Source organism: Carcharhinus amblyrhynchos, unplaced genomic scaffold (assembly GCF_965287045.1).
Source record: "Carcharhinus amblyrhynchos unplaced genomic scaffold, sCarAmb.v2.hapA scaffold_44, whole genome shotgun sequence".
NCBI lineage: Eukaryota > Metazoa > Chordata > Chondrichthyes > Carcharhiniformes > Carcharhinidae > Carcharhinus > Carcharhinus amblyrhynchos.
Window position 1 is genome coordinate 848,321 of NW_027649785.1, and position 24,668 is coordinate 872,988.

At 42.9% G+C, this 24,668-nt stretch overlaps 1 protein-coding gene across 1 annotated transcript in view; it reads right to left on the reverse strand.

Moving 5' to 3' along the window:
- Nucleotides 1-24,668, reverse strand: part of zc3h4 (zinc finger CCCH-type containing 4) — a 66,503-nt gene that overhangs the window by 25,482 nt on the left and 16,353 nt on the right. Inside the window, exons 4-8 of the mRNA XM_080181993.1 lie at nucleotides 21,746-22,034; nucleotides 18,064-18,599; nucleotides 6,982-7,095; nucleotides 4,446-4,557; nucleotides 304-413 (exon numbers count right to left, since the gene is read on the reverse strand). Coding sequence (XP_080038119.1) covers nucleotides 304-413; nucleotides 4,446-4,557; nucleotides 6,982-7,095; nucleotides 18,064-18,599; nucleotides 21,746-22,034 — 1,161 coding nt within the window. The remainder of the gene's footprint in view (nucleotides 1-303; nucleotides 414-4,445; nucleotides 4,558-6,981; nucleotides 7,096-18,063; nucleotides 18,600-21,745; nucleotides 22,035-24,668) is intronic.

Sequence of the window (24,668 nt, forward strand, 5' to 3'; positions counted from 1 at the left end):
GTGAGCTGATCTAGGAAAATGCAATGATGCTACAAATGAAACAGGATACTTGCTCTCCATTATGAACCAGTGACCATCTGCTGAAAATTATCTGACTTTAAGTATTGGACGAGAACAAGATTGTACTTAGACTCCTGTCCCATGATAGAATAAGCTGCAGTTAAGGTACAGAATCACAACTGGAGAATGACCACTGAAAGCAAGGAACTGAAAGACTGCCACCATCCTGCAACTACATCCTGAACTAAGTCACTGCTGACAAGAAGGGAGAAAACTGGGACAGAAATCTACAATTTCCTTTACCTTGTCCAGCAGCTCCCTGGTTTCTTCAGTTAGGTGTCTGTGGGAAAATTTGCACTCGTCACCCTGGTAACAATTTCCAGTTGTATGAAAGAACTTACAAGGGAATTCATGTGAGGCACATTAAGGACAATAAGTTTTCCTGAAAGGAGAACACTTTTCCAACTATAAAAGCTCAACCGAACTTTGAACAATTATTTTTGCATTTTCTGAAAGGGTCAATAAATAATGCCAACAAACTCAGTTTATTTCCCCCCCGCCGCTAGAGAATTTGTGCTGTTTATCCCACAGCTCACACAGTCTCAATTCTCAAGCCTGTTTCTAAATTAAATTGTGGCAGTTAAGGGAGTGTTTTGTTCGTATGCTCATACCCACTCATGCAGGGTAAACCTTTGGAGAGATGCTTGTCTATTCTCAGACCTGGAAGGCGGCACGGTGACACAGTGGTGAGCACTGCTACCTCACAGCGCCAAGGACCCAAGTTCGATTCCCGGCTTGAGTCATCGTCTGTGCGGAGTCTGCTTGCTTACCCCCGCATCTGCATGGGTTTCCTCCCAAATGCAGGTTAGGTGCCATTGTCCATGTTAAATTCTCCCTCAGTGCACCCAAATAGGTGCCGGAGTGTGATGACAAGGAGATTTTCACAGTATCTTCATTGCATTATTAATGTAAGTCTAGTTATGGCGCTAATAAATACACGCAACCGTCTGGAGTATGAGAAAGTTCAAGAACTTTTGAGAATGCTTCAAACTTGATTCGACAACTCAAGTGAGACAGGCTCCAAACCAGATGATCCAACCTAAGGTGATATCACACCATGTGCCACTGCAGTCAGATCTGGACCTGACTCGAATGTTGTACAGTCTCTGCATCAAAACTCTGAATTGAATAGCAAAGACTGGATATGCATGCAGGGATTAAAGGTTAAAACTAGCATAAGAGAAGATAAGGTTCACTAGGCTGATACCAGAGATGAGGGGGATTAGCCTATGAAGAGAGGCTAAATAGACTGGGTCTGTCCTCGTTGGCCTTTAGAAGGCTGGACTATAGAGACGTCTAAAATAATGAAGGGGATAGATAGAGGTAGAGAGATTCTTCCCGCTTAGAAAGGATAGCAGGACTAGAGGGCACAGCCTCAAGATAAGGGGGGGGCCAGTTTAGATCAGAGTTGAGGAGGAACTTCTTCACTCAAAGGGTGGTGAATCTCTGGAATTCTCTGCCTGTTGAAGTGGTGGAGGCTACCTCACTGAATATATTTAAGTCACGGGTAGATAGGTTTCTGATAGACAAGGATATTAAGGGTTATGGGGAGAAAGCGGGAAAGTGGAACTGAGCCACTTCAGATCAGCCATGATCTTATTGAATGGCAGGGCAGGCTCAAAGGGATAGATGGCCTACTCCTGCTCCTATTTCTTATGTTCTTATAAAGTAAATTGAGTAATACTGATTAACTGACACCAAGTTTCAAAGTTTTAAAAGACTTTAGTAAAAAGGGAAAACAGGGAGGCAATTCTTAATAATTCATTTACGGGATGTGGGCTTCGCTAGCCAAGTCAGCAAACTGTCCATCCTTAATTGCCCTTGATAAGCTGGTGGTGAGCTGCCTTCTTGAACTACTGCAGTCCACGTGGTGTACGTACACACTCAGTGCCGTTAGGAAGGGGACTGCAGGATTTTGACTTGCAACAGTGAAGGAATCTAGAGGGACTAGAGGGCACAGCCTCTAAGATAGGGGGGGCAGTTTAGAACAGAGTTGAGGAGGAACTTCTTCACTCAAAGGGTGGTGAATCTCTGGAATTCTCTGCCCATTGAAGTGATGGAGGCTACCTCGCTAAATATATTTAAGACGTGGGTAGATAGGTTTTTGGTAGGCAAGGGGATTAAGGGTTATGGGGAGAAAGCGGGAAAGTGGAACTGAGCCACTTCAGATCAGCCATGATCTTATTGAATGGCAGGGCAGGCTCCAGGGGCTAGATGGCCTACTCCCGCTCCTATTTCTTATGTTCTTATGAATCATGATATATTTCCAAGTCAGGGTGGTGAGCTTCTAGGTGGCGGTGTTCCCATGTGTCTGCTGACTTAGTTCTTCTAGCTGGTAGCTTTCGTGAGTTTGTAAGGAGCCGCTTGAGGAGTTGTGGTGAATTCCTGCAGTGCATCTTGTAGATGATTTACACTACTGTCAATGGTGGAGGGACTGAATGTTTGTCGAAGGGGTGTCAATCGAGCGGTCTGCTTTGTCCTACTCTGTTCTAACATTAAAGAGATCGTTGGATAAACAGAAAGAGTTTGCATGAAAAGCAGGATCCTTTCCTTAGAGAGAGGGGGCATTATTAATTTCATTCTATGTACATCTGTAGTTTGGTAACACAGATAGATCTCGCATCTCACTGATGGCAGCCAGTCTGATGGTTTTATAAGAACAGGAAATTATTCTGCTGCTATGGTGATAATGACACAAATTGTATTACAAATAATAAGAGGCAATCATGTCCATACAGCACAAAAACTGTATTTTACTATTTATAACAAGTCTTGATTGGAAGGTACATTATCTTCCATGTTTATTTGGCAGAAGGAGGTTTGCATATTGGCAGTTCTAAGGAGATTGCTGAGGCTAAGGCATGGCCCAAAGCTGAGACACAATATCAGAAGCTGGGTCACAAACGGTTTCAATGCTTCCACTGTTCCTGCCTCTGGTATTCATAAAAATATCAGCTGCGGTAGAGTGTGGTACAGGATGGGGATTTGCTCAGTTTTGAAATTTTAAAAATGCAGAATTGGCCTGAAGTAAGGGCAGAGACTGGTTTCAAGCTTAGAAAAGACTATTACTGCTTAAGTATAAAAACATAACTGTCTTGTGCAAAACAGCAGATTTTGGAGTGAGCTAAGAGACGGTTAGATGAAGCTTGGAGGGACACGTATTAAAACAAGCACAAGGGAATCATAAATCTAGTTTAATTATACTAAATATAACTATGATTGGGTGTGACTGAAATATGACTGAATGATGATACAAAAAGCTTAACAAGAATTAAGAGTTACATTTACAGGAAATACACTTTCCACGACTTATAAAGAAAAAAATTTCAATTAAACCATTCTGATTTAAAATGTAAATTCCAAAAATCAATTATTTTCCTGTGCTCCCTCCCAATTACCCAAAACTTTCTGCAGTTAACGTGAGTGTTAAAAATCCAGTTAGAGTGTGCACTTTTTGTAAACCAGTACTTAAAGTAAAAATTGTAATGGTCACTTTGCATGGGAAACCTTAACTGTCGGTAACCAGTTTTTAGAAAGTGAAGATGGAAAGAAAAGAGCTGGAATTCTGAAATAAAAAAAAGTACTACTGCTAGATAGTGAATTCTGCAGTCTGGCAGCAGTATGTATGCTTTGCCAAAATATTATTTGTAAAACCAGTTTATCAAATGGGTGGCACTCAGAAGTACTATTAAAGCACTTTTCAAAGTTGACCAGACACTGCACTGATGCTAACAAAGAACAAAGAACAACCCAGCACGGGAAACAGGCCCCTCAGCCCAACGAGCCTGCGCCGCCATCTCAAAAGCATTTTCCTACACCTACCTTGACCCGTGTGTATGCGTATGGTACCCCCATTGGAAACCAGATTCAGGGGAGAATAGTTTAGGGACAATTTGTATCAACATGAAGCATTATATTTCCAGTATCGTCCCAAGGCTCTGACTCTTTTTAAAACCATCTCCTATAACCCTCCATCCCTGTTTCACTCATGTGCCTATCTAAGTAAACCTTAAACAAGTCCTGCGTGCCTGCCTCCACCACCTTGTTTGGTAGGGCATTCCATACCCCCACGACCCTCTGTGTGAAAAACCTATACACCGAAAACCTTTGTCCTTGTTCACAGCTGGGATTCACCAGCGCCGCTGAAGTAAACAAAGTTTTGACTGGAATGCCAAATTCTCCATTCTCACTAGCAGTGGGGAGGGCACAGAAACGACTGGAGAATCCCACCCATAGTCTTCACAGGGTCAGAACCAAGATATTGTCATCTTTTCTCAGCTGGTCCCACACCAACATGCCTTGGGCTCGGATCAGCAGAGCCTGTCTGCCTGAGTTGTACTGTCAGCTTAGCATCACTGAAAAGCGGAAACATAAGGAAAGGATATTGTGCATATATAGACAATTTTCTGCTTTAGCACAGAAACCATTGTAGTAAAATCTGCAGAGCTCTCGCTTCCTGGGTGGCCCTAAATCATGGCTGAAATTGCACTGGTCTCCCTGTAGAAAGCAGAAAAATAAAACAACAGTTAAAATTTATTCACCACTCTCATTTGAACAAAACACGCACAAGCAAAAAAATGTAGCAAATGATAATTAGGATAAATGTACCATAATCTAATGTTAGATATAAAAGCCATAGAATCTTGTCAGGTCACATAAAGGACTTACCCATTTACCTATACTTTGGAATCTTCAGTAATGTAGACAATGCTTAGGCACAGATGAATCTTCCTGCTCAGAAAGGACAGCAGGACTAGGGGGCACAGCCTCAAGATAAAGGAGGGGGGCGGTTTAGAACAGAGTTGAGGAGGAACTTCTTCACTCAAAGGGTGGTGAATCTCTGGAATTCTCTGCCCGTTGAAGTGGTGGAGGCTGCCTCGCTAAATATTTTTAAGACGCGGGTTGATGGGTTTTTGATAAGAGAGGGGATTAAGGGTTATGGGGAGAGGGCGGGAATGTGGAACTGAGCCATGACAGATCAGCCATGATCTTATTGAATGGCGGGGCAGGCTCGAAGGGCTAGTTGGCCTACTCCTGCTCCTATTTCTTATGTTCTTATGAATCAGGTTACATGATACAGCTCTGCCCAATATGCATAGTGCTGGAAAGCCATAGAAAATGTTCCATTGCTGTTTATCATTGTGGGTGAGCATGTATTATTTCAGTCCTGTTTGTGGGCGGAACTCTTCGTGGCACACAGGAGGAAAATGGAGGGAGAGAAGGACAGGGTAGATTCAGAAAGAATGTTCCCAGTGGTGAGGGAGTCCAGAACAAGCAGTTACAGTTTGAGGATAAGGACTGAGGTGAAGAGAAATTCCTTCACCCAGAGGGTGGTGAATGTGTGGAATTCATTACCACGTAGTGTAGTTGAGGCCAAAACTTTGTCTATTTCAAGAAGAAATTAGATATAGTTCTTGGGGCTAAAGGGATCAAGGGGTATGGGGGGAGGAGATGGGATCAGGATAATGAATTCAATGATCAGCCATGATCAAATGGTGAAGCAGGCTGGAAAGGCCAAATGGCCTACTCCTGCTTCTAGTTTCTATGTTTCTAAGTTAAGAGGGCCAATTACCACAATGAACCTGTCAGTTGGAAGCAGGATTTTTTTATTCATTCATGGGACATGGGCATTGCTGGCTGGCCAGCACTTATTGCCCATCAGTAGTTGCCCGAGGACAGTTGAGAGTCGACCACATTGCTGTGGCTCCGGAGTCACATGTAGGCCAGACAGAATAGCAGATTTCCTTCCTTAAAGGACATTAGTGAACCTGATGGGTTTTTCTGACAATCGACAATGGTTTCATGGTCATCAGTAGATTCTTAATTTCAGATATCTTTTATGGAATTCAAATTCCACCATCTGCTGTGGCAGGATTCAAACCCAGGTCCTCAGAGCGTCAGCTGAGTTTCTGGATTAATAATCTAGCAATAACACCACTAGAATATTACCTCCTCTGGATGCAAGCAACCACAATATGAACCAAAATTAAGTACGGTCATTTTTTATTTTTACATCAGGTTGAAGAATTCACAACTAAAGGAAGAACCTGGTGGAAATGAATTTGAAGTGAAGTGTTTATTGCACAATTCACCTAGGTTGTTTCTGTAGGCTATCATATCTTGAGCGTGAACTGATATTAAGTTTTGGGGGTAGATATCGAGTACTCCCGAGAAATTACACTGAGACAATTATTTTAAAGATTTTCCAAAAGAAATTTGTACACACACTTGAAAGCGCTGTGCCACTTCCACACACATGGTTAGCTTCATGTTGTTACATGCTGACAGTCCTGTTTCAGGTTCAGTGTTCATGTGCAAAGAATAATTGAGTATTGAGACTAATAACATAAATTTCTATAATGTACACAAGTACAAAAAATGTAATGCCTAGTGTTAAAAATTTTTGAAAAAACAAGTTCTGACAAAAGAATAGTTAACAGAATAGAGTTTCACGTTTCATCTCTAGTCGGTATTGAATTAACTGACCATTAGGTTTTGGACAGAGGCACTGATGTTATAATTCAGACCTGTGTCCCAGGGAATGGAGGGGATATTTAGATAACATTTTAATTCCTAATCATTACTGTAAAGCCTTCCAAAAATCCTTGTGAATGACGCAGTTGAGGGACAGAATTTTCTGGCTATTCACGCCAGTGGGATCTTCTGGTCCTGCTGATGGTTCCACCCACCACCACCATGGGGTTTCCCAGCAGCAAGGGATGCATTCAACAATGGCAGAAGAAGATTTCTCTGCCAGCCAATGGTAGGGCACCTCCGGTTGAACAGGAGTTTGGCTGTAAACTTACTCTGAATCTGGTTGATAGACTGCAGTTTCATACGTGATTGATGGTTAATGTTGAACGAACTAACTCCTCAGCTATGAACAGAAATATGCCATTACTTTTAACTATACTGCCTCACCTTTGAGCATCTGCCCTCTACAAAGAACTTGCAGAGTACTTTCCCTTTCTTCTCTCCACACTGTTGATGTCCCATATCATGCATATTCCTCCTATGCATCTCTTCATTGAAATCCTAGGGAAACACAAAATTTGAGTGGGATGGAGTAAAGTGGTTCACCATGTTCAACACAATTAACTGAAATAATGATCACAAAATTGAATTGTGTAAATCAGAGATACAATGGTGCTGCCAACATACTACTGAACTGGAAAAATTACTATAATCAACAGAAAAATCCTCTTCAAAAATGTTAACAGGTGGTTTTAAGACATTATTTGCAATGGTTCACTGTTAGTAAAAAAGACACAGCATGACTTATATCCCCATTTTAAACAGTCATATTCGCCCTCACATCACATTATCTGGAAAAGAGGTCAGGCTGCATTTAGTTACTTACTTATTCAAATGATGCAACAGAAAGCATCATGACCAGAGAATGAATAAAACTGAAATAAAAGACACAGTGTCCAATTGTGTAAGAGCTGTCCAACATCTAGTTAAGAAAGACCACCAATGCTTCTATTTTCTCAGGAGGCTAAGGGAATTTCATATGTCCACCACGGCTCTCACCAACTTTTACAGATGCACCATAGAAAGCATTCTTTCTAGATGTGTCACGGCTTGGTATGGCTCCTGCTCTATCCAAGACTGCAAGAAACTACAAAGGATTGTGAACGAAGCCCAGTCCATCATGCATACCAGCCTCCCACTGACTCTATCTACATCTCCCGCTGGCTTAGAAAAGCAGCTAGCATAATCCAGGACCCCATGCAACTTGGACATACTTTCTTCCGATGGGAAAAAGACACAAAAGTCTTAGATCACGCACCAACTGACTCAAGAACAGCTTCTTCCCTGTCGTCATCAGACTTTTGAATGGACCTGTCTTATATTCCCCGGGCTGTTTTTGTTCTTTGTTCTTTGTATATTAAGCTGACCTTTCTCTGCACCCTAGCTATGACTGTAACATTACATTCTGCATCCTCTCTTTTCTTTACCCCTTCTGTATTTTATGAATGGTATGTTTTGCCTGTACAGTGTGCAAGAAACAATATTTTTCACTGTATCCCAATACATGTGACAATAATAAACCAAATCAAAGTTAAAACAATCTGTAAAACAATCTTGGTATCAATGGGTGCTATTCTGATTGGCGGTTGGTGACTAGTGGAGTGCCGCAGGGATCGGTGCTGGGGCCTCAGCAATTTACCCTTTATATAGATGATATGGAGGAGGGGGCTGAGTGTAGGGTGACGAAATTTGCTGATGACATTAAGATGAGTGGAAAAGCAAATTGCGTGGAGGGTGTGGAAAGTCTGCAGAGGGATCTGGATAGGCTAAGCGAGTGGGCGAACACCTGGCAGATGGGGTATAACGTTAGCAAGTGTGAGGTTATCCACTTTGACAGGAATAATAGTAGGAGGGATTACTATTTAAAGGGCGAAAAGCTGCAGCATGCTACGGTGCAGAGGGACCTGGGGGTCCTTGTGCACGAGTTGCAAAAACCCAGTCTGCAGGTGCAGCAGGTGATCAAGAAGACGAATGGTATGCTGGCCTTTACAGCGAGGGGGATAGGATATAAAAGTAGGAAGGTCTTGCTGCAACTGTACAGGGTACTGGTGAGGCCGCAGCTGGAATACTGTGTGCAGTTTTGGTCGCCACACTTGCGCAAGGATATATTGGCCTTGGAGGGAGTGCAGAGGAGGTTCATTAGGCTGATACCGGAGATGAGGGGGTTGGACTATGAAGAGGGACTAAATAGACTGGGTCTGTACTCATTGGAGTTTAGAAGGATGAGGGGGGATCTTATAGAGATGTATAAGATAATGAAAGGGATGGACAGGGTAGAGGTAGAGAGATTCTTCCCACTTAGAAAGGATAGCAGGACTAGAGGGCACAGCCTCAAGATAAGGGGGGGGGGCAGTTTAGATCAGAGTTGAGGAGGAACTTCTTCACTCAAAGGGTGGTGAATCTCTGGAATTCTCTGCCCGTTGAAGTGGTGGAGGCTACCTTGCTAAATATATTTAAGTCACGGGTAGATAGGTTTTTGATAGACAAGGGAATTAAGGGTTATGGGGAGAAAGCGGGAAAGTGGAACTGATCCACTTCAGATCAGCTATGATCTTACTGAATGGCGGGGCAGGCTCGAAGGGCTAGATGGCCTACTCCTGCTCCTATTTCTTATGTTCTTATGTAATATGTACGCAAACAACACTGCCACTGAGTCTTAGCTTCCCAAGGTAAGAAGATGGCAAAAAGAGTTTGAAGAAAGACTGAAGAAAATGAGTACTGATGGCAGATGGAAAAAGTCAAGAGTGTATTTATCCAGGAAGTTCTTCAACTACAAAAACAGTTGTCAGAAACAAGTGGAAAGCTGATGAAACTGAAAGTGTTGTTTACTGATTTAAGAAATCACTGTAGGTAATGAGACATTGAGGGATGTGGAAGGATGTAAGAGATCAGTCACTTTTAAGTCAATGGCCTGGAGTTTCTTGTCCTGACAAGGGGTCTTTAAAAATAGAGCACAATCCCAGGATTCCTGCCTCCATTCCCATCATGTGGAGATGTCGGTGTTGGACTGGGGTAAACACAGTAAGAAGTCTGACAACACCAACAAGCTTGTGAGTTTACTATCAAATAAATCGGTTGGACTTAAACCTGGTGTTGTCAGACTTCTTACTCCATTCCCACCACCAGATACTTCCAGCAACAATGGATAAAGGGGTGGGTTGCGAGCCCACATCCAGCTGTCCCAAAATTGCTGGCTCTATTGCACAACCCGCAATTTTCATGAAAGGTTTTGAAGGCAACATGATTCAAACCAGCACACAGGCACCATAAATCATCAAGAGAACGCCTGTTTGGGAGCAGGAACCATTTGACAGGCAAGTTTAAAAGGTGTTGCCAAATTCACTGGTCATAATGAAATGCTGCATTATAAGTTTTTACTACAGTGATCCTGATCCTGTGGCCATTTCATTGATGCATTCGAGAAGTGGGAAAGTCTCCCAATGCATTAGAGAACATTATCTACTGGATAAAGTGTTCCTCTGCATTTAAAAATATTAAAATTCAGAATTTACTGTGTCAGTTGTCCCCTTTGCTTTAGTATTATTATTGAATTTCAGCTCAGACATCTGGTTCACTGGTTCAAAGCTTGAACACATGGTTGAGCTTTTGAAATTCAGCCTGGACATTTGCATCATTGCGGCAAAGCTTAAACAGATGATCAAGTTCTTTGAACAAATTCAAAGACTTCAATGTATTCCTCTTGAGGTTTTATCAACTCAGCTGTACAATAGAATCTCATTCTGGAAGCTTGGCTGCAATCCAAATACACTAATGGACTCAGCTCTGCAGAGGCTATTGATACAGCTATCCAGAGGGCTCTGAACTTGTTTATTTTTAAAGTTTTATGAGTTCCTAACAGGATTTGTTTTTGAATGTTTGACAGTTATTTGAACATTTTAAAGACTTCCCAATGTTATTACAGGGCTCATGAGTTCAGTACATAGAGGATATGCCTTGGTGATTATTTTCCAAACCTCGCTGGATTCCGGGGAAGTGCCGGAAGATTGGAAAACAGCTAATGTTATGCCGTTGTTTAAAAAGGGTAGCAGGCAAAAGGCAGGGAATTATAGGCTGGTTAGTTTAACATCTGTTGTACGTAAAATGCTTGAATCCGTAATCAAGGAGAAAATAGCGAGGCATCTTGAGGAGAATTGTTTGATAGAGCAGATGCAGCACGGTTTCGTTAAGGGGAAGTCGTGTCTGACGAATTTATTGGAATTCTATGAGGATGTGTCTAGTGCGGTGGATAGAGGAGAACCGATGGATGTGGTGTTTCTCGATTTTCAGAAGGCGTTTGATAAGGTGCCGCACAAGAGGTTGTTACAGAAGGTTAGGGGGTAGGGTGTTAGCGTGGATAGGGGATTGGCTGTCAAGTAGGAAGCAGAGAGTGGGTGTCAATGGGTGCTATTCGGATTGGCGGTTGGTGACTAGTGGAGTGCCCCAGGGATCGGTGCTGGGGCCTCAGCTATTTACCATTTATATAGATGATCTGGAGGAGGGAACCGAGTGTAAGGTTTTGAAATTTGCTGATGACACAAAGATTGGTGGAACGGCAAATTGTGCGGAGGGTGTGGAAAGTCTGCAGAGGGATCTAGATAGGCTGGGCGAATGGGCCAGGAACTGGCAAATGGAATTTAATGTTGGCAAGTGTGAGGTTGTCCACTTTGGTAGGAATAATGGTAGGAAGGACTACTACTTACATGGTGAAAAGCTGCAGCATGCTACGGTGCAGAGGGACCTCGGGGTCCTTGTGCATGAGTCGCAAAAACCGAGCCTGCAGGTGCAGCAGGTGGTCAGGAAGGCGAATGGGATGCTGGCCTTCATAGCGAGGGGGATTGAATATAAAAGTAGGGAGGTCTTGCTGCAACTGTACAGGGCACTGGTGAGGCCGCAGCTGGAGTACTGTGTGCAGTTTTGGGCGCCGCACTTACGCAAGGATATTTTGGCCTTGCAGGGAGTGCAGAGGAGGTTCACTAGGCTGATACCGGAGTTGAGGGGGTTGAGCTATGAGGAGAGGCTGAATAAACTAGGCTTGTACTCGTTGGAGTTTAGAAGGATGAGGGGAGATCTCATTGAGACGTACAAGATGATGAATGGGATGGATAGGGTGGAGGTGGAGAGTCTCTTCCCGCTCAGAAAAGACAGTAGGACTAGAGAGCACAGCTTCAAGATAAGAGGGGGGGGGGGCGGTTTAGAACGGAGTTGAGGAGGAACTTCTTCACTCAAAGGGTGGTGAATCTCTGGAATTCTCTGCCCGTTGAAGTGGCTGCCTCGCTAAATATATTTAAGACGCGGGTAGATAGGTTTTTGATAGGCAAGGGGATTAAGGGTTATGGGGAGAAGGCGGGAAAGTGGAACTGAGCCACTTCAGATCAGCCATGATCTTATTGAATGGCGGGGCAGGCTCGAAGGGCTAGATGGCCTACTCCTGCTCCTATTTCTTATGTTCTTATATTTGGTGAATGCGAATAGGGGAGGGGGTGTGGTGGAATCTTTTATGGAAATGAGAGAACATAAGAACTAGAAGCAGGAGTAGGCCATCTGGCCCCTCGAGCCTGCTCTGCTATTCAATAAGATCATAGCCCATCTCTACATGTACTCAGCTCCACTTACCTGCCAGCTCACCATAGCCCTTAGTTATTTTACTGTTCAAAAATTTATTTATCCTTGCCTTAAAAACATTCAATGAGGCAGTTCAACTGCTTCACTGGGCAGGGAATTCCACAGATTCACAACTCTTTGGGTGAAGAAGGTCCTCCCCAACTCAGTCCTAAATCTGCTCCTCCTTATTATGAGGCCATGCCCCCTAATTCTAGTTTCACCTGCCAGTGGAAACAATCTCCCTGCTTCCATCTTATCTACTCCCTTCATAATCTTATATGTTTCTATAAGATTCCCCCTTCATTCTTCCAAATTCTAATGAGTATAATCCCAGTCTACTCAAGTCTCTCCTCATAAGCCAACCTGCTCAACTCCAGAATCAACCTAGTGAATCTCCTCTGCATCCCAGTGTCAGTATATCCTTTCTTAAGTAAGGAGACCAAAACTATACATAGTACTCCAGGTGTGGCCTCACCAGCACTTTATACAACTGCAACATAACCTCCCTGTTATTAAACTCCATCCCTCTAGCAATGAGGAACAAAATTCCATTTACCTTCCTAATTAACTGCTTCATTTGCAGCCAACATTTTGTTGTTCATACACATGAACACCCAGGTCCCCTGAACAGCAGAATGCTGCAACTTTTTCACCATTTAAATAATAATCCATTTTGCTGTTACTCCTACCAAAATAGATGATCTCACATTTACAACATTGTACTCCATCTGCCAGACCCTTGCCCACTCATTTAGACTATCTATATCCCTTTGCAGACTTTCAGCATCCTTTGCACACTTTGCTCTGCTACTCATCTTAACGTCATCTGCAAATTTTGACACATCACACCTGGTCCCCAACTCCAAATCATCTACGTAATTTGTAAACAATTGCGGTCCCAACACTGATCCCTGAGGCACACCACTAGTCACTGATTGTAAACCAGAAAAACATCCATTTACCCCCCCACTCTTTGCTTTCTGTCAGTTAACCAACCCTCTGTCCAGGCTAACACATTACCCGTTACACCATGCACCTTTATCTTATGCAACAGCCTTTGGTGCAGCACCTTGTCAAATGCCTTCTGGAAATCCAGATATACCACATCCACAGGTCCCCCATTGTCCACCATGCACATAATGTTCTCAAAGAATTCCACCAAATTAGTCAAACATGACCTGCCCTTCATGAACCCATGCTGCAGCTTATTAATGGGACAATTTATATCCAGATGTCTAGCTATTTCTTCCTTGATGATAAGATTCAAGCATTTTCCCTAATACAAGCTAACCAGCCAACAGTTACCTGCCTTATATCTACCTCCTTTTGTAAACAGTGGTATCACATTTGTTGTTTTCTAATCCGTGGGAGTCCAGCGAATTTTGGTAAATTATCACTAGTGCATTTGTTATTTCCCCCGCCACCTCTTTTAGTACCCTGGGATGCATTCCATCAGGGCCAGGAGACTTATCTATTTTTAACCCCATCAGCTTGCCCAACATTACCTCTACAGTGATAATGATAGTTTCTAGGTCCTCACGTCCAAACTCCGTGGTCTGAACCTCGACTCCCCCTTCTGTGATTAGATCCCGAACTTCCTAACTCACAGACCATAATCAGTAAGGACAGGCAACAACAGCTCCTCCATGATCATCCTCAACACCAGTGCTCCACAAGGCTGTGTTCTCAGCTCCCTATTATACTCCTTATACAGCTATGACTGTTGGTCAAATTTCCCTACAACTCAATTTTCAAGTTTGCTGATGACACCACCGTAGTGGATTGGATCTCAAACAATGACGAGACAGAGTACAGGACTGAGCTAGAGGATCTGGTGAACTGGTGTGGCAACAGTAATCGCTCCCTCAATAACAACAAAATGAAGGAGATTGTCATCGACTTCAGGATTTGATTTGATTTATTACTGCCACATACATTAACATACAGTGAAAAATATTGTTTCTTGCGCACTACACAGACAAAACATACCATTCATAGAGAAGGAAACAAGAGAGCGCAAAATGTAGGAAGTGTAGTGGAAAACATGCCCCTATCTACATCAATGGGGTCAAAATAGAAATGGTCGAAAGCTTCAGGTTTTTATGTTTCCAGATCACCAATAACCTGTCCAGGTCCTCCCTCACGCCAACACTATAGTTAGGAAAGCTCCAACAATGCCTCTACTTTCTCAGAAGACGAAGGAAATTTGGCATCTCAGCTATGGCTTTCACCAACTTTTACAGATGCACCTAGAGAACATTCTTTCTGGTTGTATCACAGCTTGGTATAGCTCCTGCTCTGCCCAAGACTACAAGAAACTACAAACGCTCGTGAATGTAGCCCAATCCATCACACAAACCAGCCTCCTATTGACTCTGTCTTTAATACCCACTGCCTCAGCAAAGCAGCCCAACATTCTCTCTTCCAGTCTTTGTCGGGAAAAAGATACAAAAGCCTGAGGTCACGTACCGACTGAATTAACAGTTCCTTTCCTGCTGCCGTCAGACTTTTGAATGGACCTACTTTGCATTAAGTTGATCTTTCTCTACACCCTGGCTATAACTGTAACACTACATTCTGCACTACCTCATTTCCTTCTCGATGAACAGTGTGCTATGTCTGTATAGCGAGCAGGAAACAATACTTTTCACTGTATACTAATACATGTGACAATAATAAATCTAATCAAATCCCATAACTTTCTCATCATCAATTTTTGGCATGTTATTTGTATCTTCCACTGCGAAGACCGACACAAAATACCTCAGCCATTTTCTCATTTCCAGTTATTACATCCCCCGTCTCATTCTCTAAAGGACCAATGTTTACTTTAGCCATTCTTTTTCATTTTATATATTTGTAGAAACTGTTGCTTTCTGCTTTTATATTCTGATCTAGTTTACTCTCATAATCCATTTTACTTTTCTTTATAGATTTTTTTGTGGCTTTCTGTTGACCTTTAAAGATTTCCCGATCCTCTAGTTTCCCACTAATCTTTGCCACTTTGTATGCATTTTCTTTCAATTTGATACCCTCCTTTATTTCCTTAGATATCCATGGCTGATTATCTCTTTTTCTACAGTCCTTCCTTATCACTGGTATATACTTTTGCTGAGCACTGTGAAAGATTGCTGTAAAATTCCTCCACTGTTCCTCAATTGTCCCACCATAAAGTTTTTGCTCCCAGGCTACCTTAGCAAACTCCCCACTCATCCCACTGTAGTCTCCTTTGGTATTGGATTCTACCTTCTTGCGCTCCATCTGTATTTTAAATTCAACCATATTGTGATTGTTTCTTCCCAGAAGGTCCCTAACCAAAGATCATTAATTATTCCTGTCTCATTACACAAGACAGATCTAGGATAGCTTGCTCCCTCGCAGGCTCCATTACAATCTGTCCAAGGAAACTAACGCAGACACATTCTATGAACTCCTCCTCAAGGCTGCCTTGACTGACCTGGTTTGACCAATTGACATATAGGTTAAAATCCCCCATGATAATTGTTGTACCAGTTTTACACGCATCAGTTATTTCTTTGTTTACTTCTCTACCCACCGTGATGTTACTATTTGGTGTCTGTAGACAACGCCTATCATTGACTTTTTCTCCTTGCGATTTCTAATTTCCACTCAAATGGATTTAATCTTTTTTCCATAGAACGTATATCATCCCTCACAACCGCCCTGATGTCATCCTTAAATATCAGAACTACACCACCTCCCTTATCTTCCTATCTGTCCTTTTGAACAGTCTGATAGCTCTGGATATGTTCTATGTATATATGTATATATATATATATATATATATGTATGACTTTTGACTCTCACTCCCTCTCTCTCAGGGAGGTGCCTGTACGCTGACTGGTGTCTCTCACTCCCTCACTCTCAGGGAGATAGCTGTACACTGACTGGTGACTCTCAGTCTCTCTCTCTCAGGGAGATAGCTGTACACTGACTGGTGTCTCTCAGCCCCTCTCTCTCAGGGAGATATCTGTGCACTGACTGGTGTCTCTCAGTCCCTCTCTCTCAGGGAGATATCTGTATACATATATATATATATATATATATGTTCTATGTTCTATTTAGATATTTAACTCCCAGTCGTGACTATCCTGCAAAGATGTCTCTGTAATGGCCACCAAATCATACTTGTTCGCAATGATTTGTGCTGTCAACTCAATTACCTTGTTTTCAATGCTATGAACATTCATACAAAGTGCCCTTATGCTAGTTTTTGTACCTTCTTTTTGAATCCTAACACCTCCACTGTTAACATCTCCTGAGTTCTCCTTCCTTTTAACTTTTTTCCTGATTTTCAATATAGTTGAAAGAATGGTAGGCCTTGAAGGTAAGGATGCCTCATGCTCATGTACAGAACCAATGTCCCACCAAGCGAGGCTGGTATTTTAACCAGCCCACCACAGCATCTGCCCACTTCAGTCTCAGGTTGGCTTCCAGAGGCAGCAGCCCCAACTTCAGCCCCCTCTGCCACCCCCACCCACCATGAAGATAGTATGGGTGTGTACTGCTGAGCAGAAGAGGGATCGCAATGCTGGGAAATGACCCAACTCCCACCTCCAAGATGATAATCTGTTCATTCGGTGCAACAGCTGGACCCCAATGAGGACACTTCGTAAAGATTCAATGGTTTACAACAAATATCTAAGGAAGATGTTAAATATCAGTTGAGAGAACAGAATAACTAACACTGAAGATCTGAGGGTATGCAGAAACACAGAAAGCAATAATAACCAAAATAGTGTGGATGTTAGAAATCTGAAATAAAATTGAGAACATTGCAATGGGCCAGATATTACTTTTGTGTGACTAAAGTGGGTATACTCAGAAGACAGAATGAAAAATTTAAATTGAGATGGACCCGAAAAGTCAGGGCAGGCATGTAGCTACAGGAATTCGGAGGGAAATGCGATGTCCTGCAATGCATTTAACCAGTTCTATATAAAAAAAACTAATCAATATTGTACATTATTTTCCTGAACAAGAAAGCCTGATCCTGCACATTTGTTCCTGTGTATTTGTTAACATGATGGAAGGCCAGAGTGACCTGTCCACCAACTCTTTTCTCCCTCCTTCTGAGAAATGTTTAGTGAGATCTAGTACTCAGCCCATGGGGAATTGTGGAATCAAATCCACAAATGTCCACATAGCTTTGATGGCCTTAAGTTGCAGAACTATCATATGCAAGTCAGTGTCTTCATTTCCCTCCTGCGGCTGTTGTGGCACAGGACAATTGTGGCCTACTGCAATGTTCAAGTGAAAAAAAATGGTCGAGTTCATTGCTATAGAGGCAAGAGAACATAACACAAATAACAACTTAAACAAAGACCTTTTTACCTGCAATATTGCAGTTTTCTTTGATATGACTTTGCAACATATACGCTTTACCTGTATAAGTACCTTCAGCTTTTTAGGGATAGAACAAAGAACAACACAGCACAGGAAACAGGCCCTACGGCCCAACGAGCCCGCGCCGTCATTTTAACATTGTGAGTGCCCTCCTCTACCTATGACCTTTGTCTACGCCTATTGGGGGAGACTAATTTAGATTGAGGGAAGACTAATTTAGGGACAATTTGTTACACCAATCAGCCTAAGAGCACCTTTTTGGAGTATGGGAGGAAACCGGAGCACCCGGCAAAAACCCACGCAATCACAGGGAGAATGTGCAAACTCCCACAGGCACCAGCTCAAATCCATGTATCTGCACAGCAAACAGTGATAGTCACTGAGCTGTCATGTTGCCCATCAGATGGTCTAGTTTAATCGTACACTAACGACATACATAACTGCACATCAGGCACTTTATAATTCAATACTCAGAAAAAGAATTTCAGATTTTACTCTCACCTGCATATCTTCATCATAAAAGTCATCGTCACATTCATCCATGGGATCCATCATATGTCCTGGTGGTCCGTGTCCTGGACCAGGTCCATGACCAGGGGATCCATATGATGGTCCCTGTACAGGTCCATGTGCAGGGGATCCATATGCTGGACCAGGCCCATGGCCTGGTGGTCCGTGACCAGGACCAGGTCCATGTCCCGGGCCAGGATTGTGACTAGGAGGGGGGCCATGTCCTGGACCAGGTGCATGGCAAGGAGGGGGACCGTGACCTGGCCCAGGTCCATGGCATGGAGGGGGCCCATGTCCTGGTCCTGGCCCATGGCTTGGGGGATCATGCCCCGGCGGCCCATGCACAGGCCCAAGTCCTGGAGGTCCATGTTCTGGTGGTCCATGTCCTGGCCCTGACCCATGTCCTTGTGATCCATGTATTTGGCCATGTGCTCCTCCTCTGCCTCCTCTTCCACCCCGTCCCCTAGCCCTTCCTCGGCCACCTCTGCCTCGGATACCACGTCCTCTACCACCACCTCTACCAGGACCTGCAGTTAAAAATAGAAGGCAGAAATAATCAAATTAGACTAGGATAGAACATAAAAGAACAGAACAATATTGCATTGAAAAGCACAGCAGGATGAGCTATAAATAAATTACCAAATGATTTCAATGAGAAGTAAAAGAAAAGGCACAATTTACCTGTTTGCATTCTAAGTGCTCCAATAAGTGGGAAAACTGGAGTGTTTCCTGGTGGCGTTAGCAGTGCCTGTCAGGTGGGGTTCACCCACTTTTAGCATTTAAAAATATTCAAAACATGAGACATGCCGGCCAGCCCAGAGATCGGGGTGCTGACAGGTCCCCCTCCCTCCCAAAACTGACATGGCAACCGACGCTGGCAGGAGGAGAACCCACAACCCATCAGCAGAGAGGGGCATCCTGTTCCCACCTCCACCACTAACTCTACCCCCATACAACACCATGCAGGCACATTCAGCCTTTGATTGTCAGATTGCATATTTTACGAGGTTTAACTTCTTTTCTAACCGCAATGTTTATAAAGCACTTGAGACGCATTCAAGTGTGAAGAGAAAGAAATATTAACAAGGCTCTTTGCTTGTGGGTGGATAATCCATACCTTTCAAACAAATCACTTCAGAAAGAAGTATTAACAAAGCTCTTTGCTTGTGGGTAAATAATTCATACCTTTCAATCAAATCACTTCAGAAAGAAATATTAACAAGGCTCTTTGCTTGCGGGTAAATAATTCATACCTTTCAATCAAATCACTTCAGAGAGTTAACATCAGGCACCTGATGTTAACATTCCAATGTTAAAATGGTACCCTCCAGTGAAAATGACCAGAGAACTTCAGAAAGTGTTTCACAGCAGCAGTGGGCTATGAGAGAAAACCAGTGGATGTCCTGACAGGTCACAGGACTTTAGACAGGGCTGTTAGCACCTGCGCCAATCCCTATCACAGAATAAAGCACTCCAATGATTTTGAAGGCTTTCAGGTGTGCGAGGGGCAAGATGTCATTGTAAAAGAGGTTCAGTTGGCAGTTAGGAAGGCAAATTCAATGTTAGCGTTCATTTCTTGAGGTCTAGAATTACAAGAGCAGGGATGTAATGCTGAGGCTGTATAAGGCACTGGTCAGACCCCATCTGGAATACTGTCAGCAGTTTTGGGTCCCATACCTAAGGAAGAACATACCGGCCATGGAAGGAGTCCAGAGAAGGTCCACAAGAGTGATCCCACAAATGTAGCGTTTGTCACGACGAACATTTGAGGACTCTGGACCTATACTCGATGGAGTTTAGAAGAATGAGACGGGGAAATCTAATTGAAACTAAAAGAATACTGGGATGCTTCGTTGGAGTGGACGTGGAGAGGATGTTTCCACTCATGGGAGAGACTAGAACTCAAGGGCACAACCTCAGATTGAAAGTGCGTTCCTTTAAAATTGAGAGAGGAGGACTTCTTCAACCAGAGGCTGATGAATCTGCGGAAATCATTCCCACAGAGGGCTGTGGAGGCCAGGTCATTGTGTGTATTTAAGACAGAGATAGATAGGTTTTTGATTAATAAGGGGGTCAAGGGTTACAGGAGAAAGCAGGAAAATGGGAATGAGAATCATATCAGCCATGATTGAATGGCAGAGCAGAGTGGATGGGCTAAATGCCTCATTCTGTTCCTGTATCTTATGGTTTTATGGACCAGGGCACTTCAAAGGTTGCAGAGGACAGAAGTAATAATGAATATCTTACCCCAGAGTGGTGTCTGAATTCATCATCCTGAAAGTAAACAACAATTTTTCCAGGACAACAAAGACAAGAGCAGCCACTAGAACTCCATTCTGGGGGAGAGTCCCAGAGTCCATTGCCCCCAGCCCACTCAACCCCCAAGTCCCTTGGGGAACCCTCCCTCTGCAATCTGCAGTGGCAGAGGGGCATAACACTTACTCCTTGCTCCATCTCCCTCAGTGTACAAGACACCAGTTCAGACAATTCACTCTCTCTACACAAACGCACTGGCAGCAGCGTGTAACATCTACAAGATGCACTGCAGCAACTCACCTCAGCTCCTTCGAAGCCTAAGACCTCTACCACCTAAACAAAAGGGCAGCGGGAATGGGAACGGGAACGGGAACACCACCACCTGCAAGTTCCCCCTCCAAGTCACTTACCAAACTGAACTAGAAATATATCATCATTCCTTCATTGTCGCTGGGCCAAACCTCTGGAACTCCATTCCAGCCAGCATTATTGGTGGACCTATACCATGTGGACTGCAATAGTTTAAGTGGTTCACCATACCTTCTCAAGGTCAATTAGTGATCAGTAATAAATGCTGGCTTAACTATTGACACTCACATCCCAAGAATGAATTAAAACCATCAGCAATCTGACAATACAGTTTGCACTAACAATAACATAGGACCAAAACAAAAGTGTAATCCAATCCTTCAGATTGAGAGCCCCAGGAAATAAAAGCAACATTTGGTCTAACATTAAGGCAGAGTGACCAGCAACATCCCAGGTTTGATTCTTGGCTGATGGTTAAGTTAGCTGTTCGTCATTGAGTAATGATTAGCAATAGCTTGCATCTGTTAACTGTTTTTAACTTAGTGAAATATCTAAAGATGCTTGACAGTTTAGAGTTTAGGGCCTAAGCAGGCTTCTAGTGAAAATTGGGGCTGTGCAGGTGGCCAGCGCTGGAGGAATGCAGAAATCTCAGGGGGATGTGGAACTGGAAAGGGGCTCACAAATTAATGGTCCACACAGAGGGAACCAATGGATTCATGACAACAGACCCCAGTATAAGTCTTTGCCTCAGGAGAATTTGAAAAAAACTTGAAAGGAAACCTTGCCCCTCATGCATAAGAGGCAAGGTTTAAAGGAGATGTACGAGGCAAGTTTTTTTACACAGAGGGCGGTGAGTGCCTGGAACTCATTGCTGGGGGAAGTAGTGGAAACAGATATAATAGTGACTTTTAAGGGGCATCTTGACAAATACATGAGTAGGATGGGAATAGAGGGATATGGACCCCGGAAGGGTCGAGGGTTTTAGTTCAGTCGGGCAGCATGGTCGGTGGAGGCTTGGAGGGCCGAAGGGCCTGTTTCTATGCTGTAATTTTCTCTGTTCTTTGAAAAGAAAGAAGCACACAAAAGTTCAATTTTCTATAAGCTTTACCTGACATTCCACGCCCCCTGTTGTGTCCCATGGGCATGTGGGACTGCTGCTGCTGTTGCTGCTGCTGATGTTGTTGAGAAGCCTCCTTTGCCTTCCTGTATTGGCTTAACTCTTTGGCAAAATCATCATACTCTTCCTCTTCCTCATCTGGTGGTGCTTCCTCCTCCTCTTCCTCATATTCAACATACTGATCATCCTCATACTCCTCATACATGTTATAGTTCATCTTTTCAGTTTTCATATAGGTCTTCTTTGGTAATGGAGCCCCTGAAGGGGAAGGGTAAGGTGGCTGTGTTGAGCAGAGAATAAAACAGTAATTAATTCAAGGACAGAAAAATTCATTAAAAATGTTGATTTACCAAAGCATCAAAAATAACTCAACAGTTGAAATTATTTATTCTGTCCCATAATGGAAAAATACAGATTTGTACCCAAAGCGTGAGTTCCAAATATTAGCCTGGAATGTGTCAGGCAGAAGCCAGCCATTTTGCCAAAGCAATAAAGTGACTATTGATAAGAAATTAAGCCAGGACATTCTTGTGAACAAAAACAGAAAATGCTGAAAAATCTCAGCAGGTCTGAGAGCATCTGTGGAGGGGGAATAGGGCCAACATTTCTATTCTCTCTCCACAGGTGCTGTCAGACCTGCTGTGATTTTCCAGCATTTTCTGTTTTTGTTTCAGGTTCCAGCATCCGCCGTATACTACCTTTATCATTCATATGAACAACTTATCAATTTAGCAATGTAATGGAAAAGCTAAAAGCCTGAAGGTTGGGTCTGTCCCTGCAGGCTATGAAAAAGTTAACACTCGCCCCCCCCCCCCCCCCCCCCCACTTCCAGTTCTTGCCCTTTTTTATCATTCTGTAAATAGTGCACATTTTCTCAATGCTGCTTCAAAGTTGTTTACACTCTGCCACTTTTTCGCTCACCTTACAACTCTCCCCAGTCTGTATACTGGTCCCAGAGTAGGTGGTCAGCTGCCATCCTACTCACCGATTACTGCCAATAATCATCTGAGGGCTACTTATCAGCAATCCAAGTGACACATTCTCCAACAGTTCCTTTCCTTCCGGTTGGGAAACATTAAACAATTTATTGTTTTCCCGTTATATTGATATTCTTGTATAATGCCCTGACAAGTCTCTTTTTTCAGTGACACTCAAGCACAACAACCATTCTAGTTTTCTATCATATTTTTGTATGTAAAATTAATATTCAATCCAACTTCATGGATATGCCACTGCAGCATGCAGTAGATATAACCAATGATTAATGCTCAGCAACAGCATTTAACTCTAGAAACAAGAACATATGAACTCCTCTCCAGTACTCTTCCATTTCTGTTGCTCTCTCCTTCACCAAGTGCTGTTCCTTTCTGAATCCCCACTTCAATCCGATGCCAAATCAGAAGCTAGCAACATTTACCATTTCCTGTTATTAACTACAGAAGGAATTAATTCTCCATTATCTCTTTGTTAAATGAAATCTATCCAATAAAGAAGAGGACGGCACATAGCACAGTAGTTAGCACCGCTGCCTCACAGCATCAGGAACTCGGGTTCAATTCCAGCCTTGGGTAACTGTCTGTGTGGAATTTGCATATTCTCCCCATGTCTGTGTGGGTTTCCTCTGGGTGCTCTGGTTTCCTCCCACATCCAAAGATGTGTGGGTTAGGTTGATTGGCCATGCTAAATTGCTCCTTAGTGTCAGGGAGATTAGCAGGGTAAAATGTGTGGGGTTACAGGGATAGGGCCTGGGTGAGATTGTGCAGGCTCGCTGAGCTGAATGGCCTCTTTATGAACTGTGGGGATTCTAGAAATACCCAAGGATGGAATTGGGGGAAAAGTACTTTAATAAAGAAATCTTGAGAGAAGGGAAAGAAAAAAGAGCAGATGGACAGGAAAATGGAATGTAACATTAAAACAAGTACTGGTCTGGAAGAATAGTAGCGAAAATTAAATCGGAAATGAACAAGAAGAGAACAGAAGTCATGAAGAAAGGAAATTAAGTAACAATTGATTTCTGCACTTCACCACTCACTGGCAAAATGCATTTCATTAGCAATGATTAAAGTGAGTCAAACATTATATAATATTGTCAACCGTTGTTCAGAAGAATCTACATCATATGACCTTGGGTTCAAGTCTTACTCCAGGGACCTGTGATGATATTGTGCCTTTAAGAAATGTATTTTTATCATGTTTCTTGTAAAAGGTATGTTTGACAGTCAGCTCAGTGTTAAATGGTGCCAATTTGTCTGGGAAAATAGGCAGTTCAAATGTTGAGAATGCAGGATGGTGACTGATTTTAGCTAATGGTGTGTTGTCTAAACAGAATTAATGCATTTTTGTTTATTTAGGCTTCCTGTGGGGTTTCAAATAGGTTGATTGACAAAAGACAGAATCATATGCTAACTGGAGGAGCTAAGTTTGGAGGGAAGATACACAGTTTCTCTTTAGTTTTCCGTCTGATTCTGAAAGAAGCAAGAGGTGTCTTTCTGTCTCTCTGGAAGTTGCAGTTTAAGGCTCAGAGAATTCAGATGTCTTTCTCCCCAGAGGTGTTTAAAAAGCTCTAAGACTGTTAACAAGTACAAACACGTAAGCATGTTGTGTTGCCAACTGACTTTCAAGTGGGGCGTTTAAGTCTGTAAGAGGAATTTTGCTTGAATTGTGTGGGGTTACAGGGATAGGGCCTGGGTGATTAGCAAATTGATTAGCAATTAAGATTGTATCTTGTCACATTTAAGTATTGTTCAAATGTTAAATGATACGCTAATTCATTTGCTTCTCATTAAACTTTGTTGTTAAATTAAGGTTGTTGTGATAAAAACTTCCCAGTTTCAGGAGAATCATGCCTGGAGTGAAACAGCATACCCTCACATTAATGCCAAAAATAATTAATAATTGGGGTCTAGTAGAACTT